The sequence below is a fragment of the Echiichthys vipera genome (genome assembly GCF_963691815.1).
Source record: "Echiichthys vipera genome assembly, chromosome: 7".
Classification (NCBI taxonomy): domain Eukaryota; kingdom Metazoa; phylum Chordata; class Actinopteri; order Perciformes; family Trachinidae; genus Echiichthys; species Echiichthys vipera.
The window spans coordinates 17198177-17200084 of NC_139832.1; the positions used below are offsets into that span (position 1 = coordinate 17198177).

The 1908-nt window shown below is 43.6% G+C and overlaps 1 protein-coding gene across 1 annotated transcript; it reads right to left on the minus strand.

Moving 5' to 3' along the window:
• Nucleotides 1-393: 393 nt before the first annotated feature.
• On the minus strand, nt 394-1669 carry szl (sizzled; the record flags this gene model as incomplete). The annotated part of the gene is made up of 4 exons (XM_083916255.1): nt 394-704; nt 820-912; nt 1057-1223; nt 1389-1669. The coding sequence occupies 4 exons, from the start codon at nt 1667-1669 to the stop codon at nt 394-396; spliced, it is 852 nt and encodes a 283-aa protein (XP_083772381.1).
• Between the last annotated feature and the right edge of the window lie 239 nt (nt 1670-1908).

Consider the following 1908-nt stretch of genomic DNA (forward strand, 5'->3'; position numbering starts at 1 on the left):
ATTTTATTGTCATCTTTCTCCACTCATAAAAAAAGACGTCATAAATACACCAATATCCTTATAGAAAATAGAATATACAATTGCTTTACATTAATTAATACTATGTACAGTTTTGAGTGCATTCTATTACTGTGTGCTGTCAGAGCAGGGATACCATAGTGAGCTGCTGAGGGAGGCAAAGGGTGTTGATGCCCAGCTCTGAAATTGAATCCATTTAACATATTTTTTTAAATTCCCACCAACACCCAATGCCATGGAAACTCTACATCTCAAAATTCTTCCTTGATCATATGTGTTTTAAGTGTGGAATCATACAAGAAGTTCTTCTTATGCAAGTCTACACTTTAAACAGAGATTCAGAGCTAAAGTTTTTACATGTAAGTATCAGTCCATTCAACATCTGTGGTGCTTCCACTTACGTGTGGCCACTGCAATGTTTGCACCTTTCTTATGCCAAGGGAAGAGCCGGGTGAGAGCAAGGGTGCCATCAGGCTGCACAGAACCAGTCAGCACATAAAGCTGTGACCGTCCAGGGCGCACAAGGGCATTGGCACATCGAAGGTTGATGAGGAGCCATTGTTGGAGTAGGTGCTGGGTGTCATAAGGCAGCAGAGGTCCCTGGCGGATAAACTCAACACGGCCCTCGATCTCAAATTCTGGCTCTCCCATGGGTAGGCGACGGCGATGAACTTTGGCAGTCACAGCTGTGGAAAAAAAAAATCATTTAGTTTGGAAAATTACCTTCAATTTCAAAGAAAATATACCCATACAGGAGACGCATCCTCAAACCACAGCGTTTTTTAGAATTCTGAAACTTACCAAAGTCATGCTGGCAAAAGGCATCCAGGACTGTTTTCGTTGCTGGAGTCTCTTCCACAGATGGGCAGTTTTGGCAGGCAGGTTTGGGTAAGTCTGTGATAACAAATTAAACAATTTAACAAAACTGTAGGGCTTATATAGTGATTATAGGAAATCTGAAAGATCAAGCACTTGGTAGTTAATTCTGCAAGTAAAGTAAAACAAAGTTCTAGGTAACAGTCTGTGGTCCAAGCATACCTTTGGCAAAGTGGCTAAATTTTGCATGGTGAGAGAGGCACATCTCTTCTTCGGCAGGAAAGCGGTCACAATCAAGTGCCTCGGGCCATGGGTGACCCTGACAGGCGAGCACTGGGGCACAGCTGTCCCTCACTGCCACACACAGACTACGGCATGGCTGGATAAAACTGAAGGAGAAAAAGTGAAACAATGAACACAAAATTACTGCAATAATGATAAAAAATAAAGATCAAAACTGAAAGTCGATGTTTTATTAATTTGTATTTTGTTTAGTATATTTCACATAAAGTAAATTCAGAGTAAAAAGCACAAGAAATGTTAAATCTCCTTACGTATCAAGACAGACGGGGGCAATAAGAGAGCAGAGGAAGGCCTGCGCTTGCGGGTGGCAGCCTGTCTGCAACAGCGGCCTCCAGTCCTCTGAACGTGGCACCACTTCACCTTCCAGGTTGCTGTGACCCAAGAAGTTTGGCAGCCGCATCTCAGAGTATCCAACATCTTTGCAGACTTTCATCTTGTTGGGGATAGTGACGCAACGAGTGGACTGACCAATATCAAATGCCATTAAAGGACAGGCCATAGCCAGGAGAGCCACGGTGACACAAACAGCCATACTGAAGGGTTCGCGAAATCCAGAAAGTCCACAACGTAGTTGATGAGCTTTTGCTGAGGTTGCTTGTTGTCAGAAGTCTCTCTGTCCTTGAATGGCTTTACTGCTGCTGCTGCTTGCTTTATATACACAGCAAGGTCAGCCAGTCTGCAAGTCTGTTATCAACTACCTATCAAAGACGCAGAGACGATGTGTTTGGAGACAACAGCTTGTTTTGTGATGACTGCAGACAGGGGTTTCGG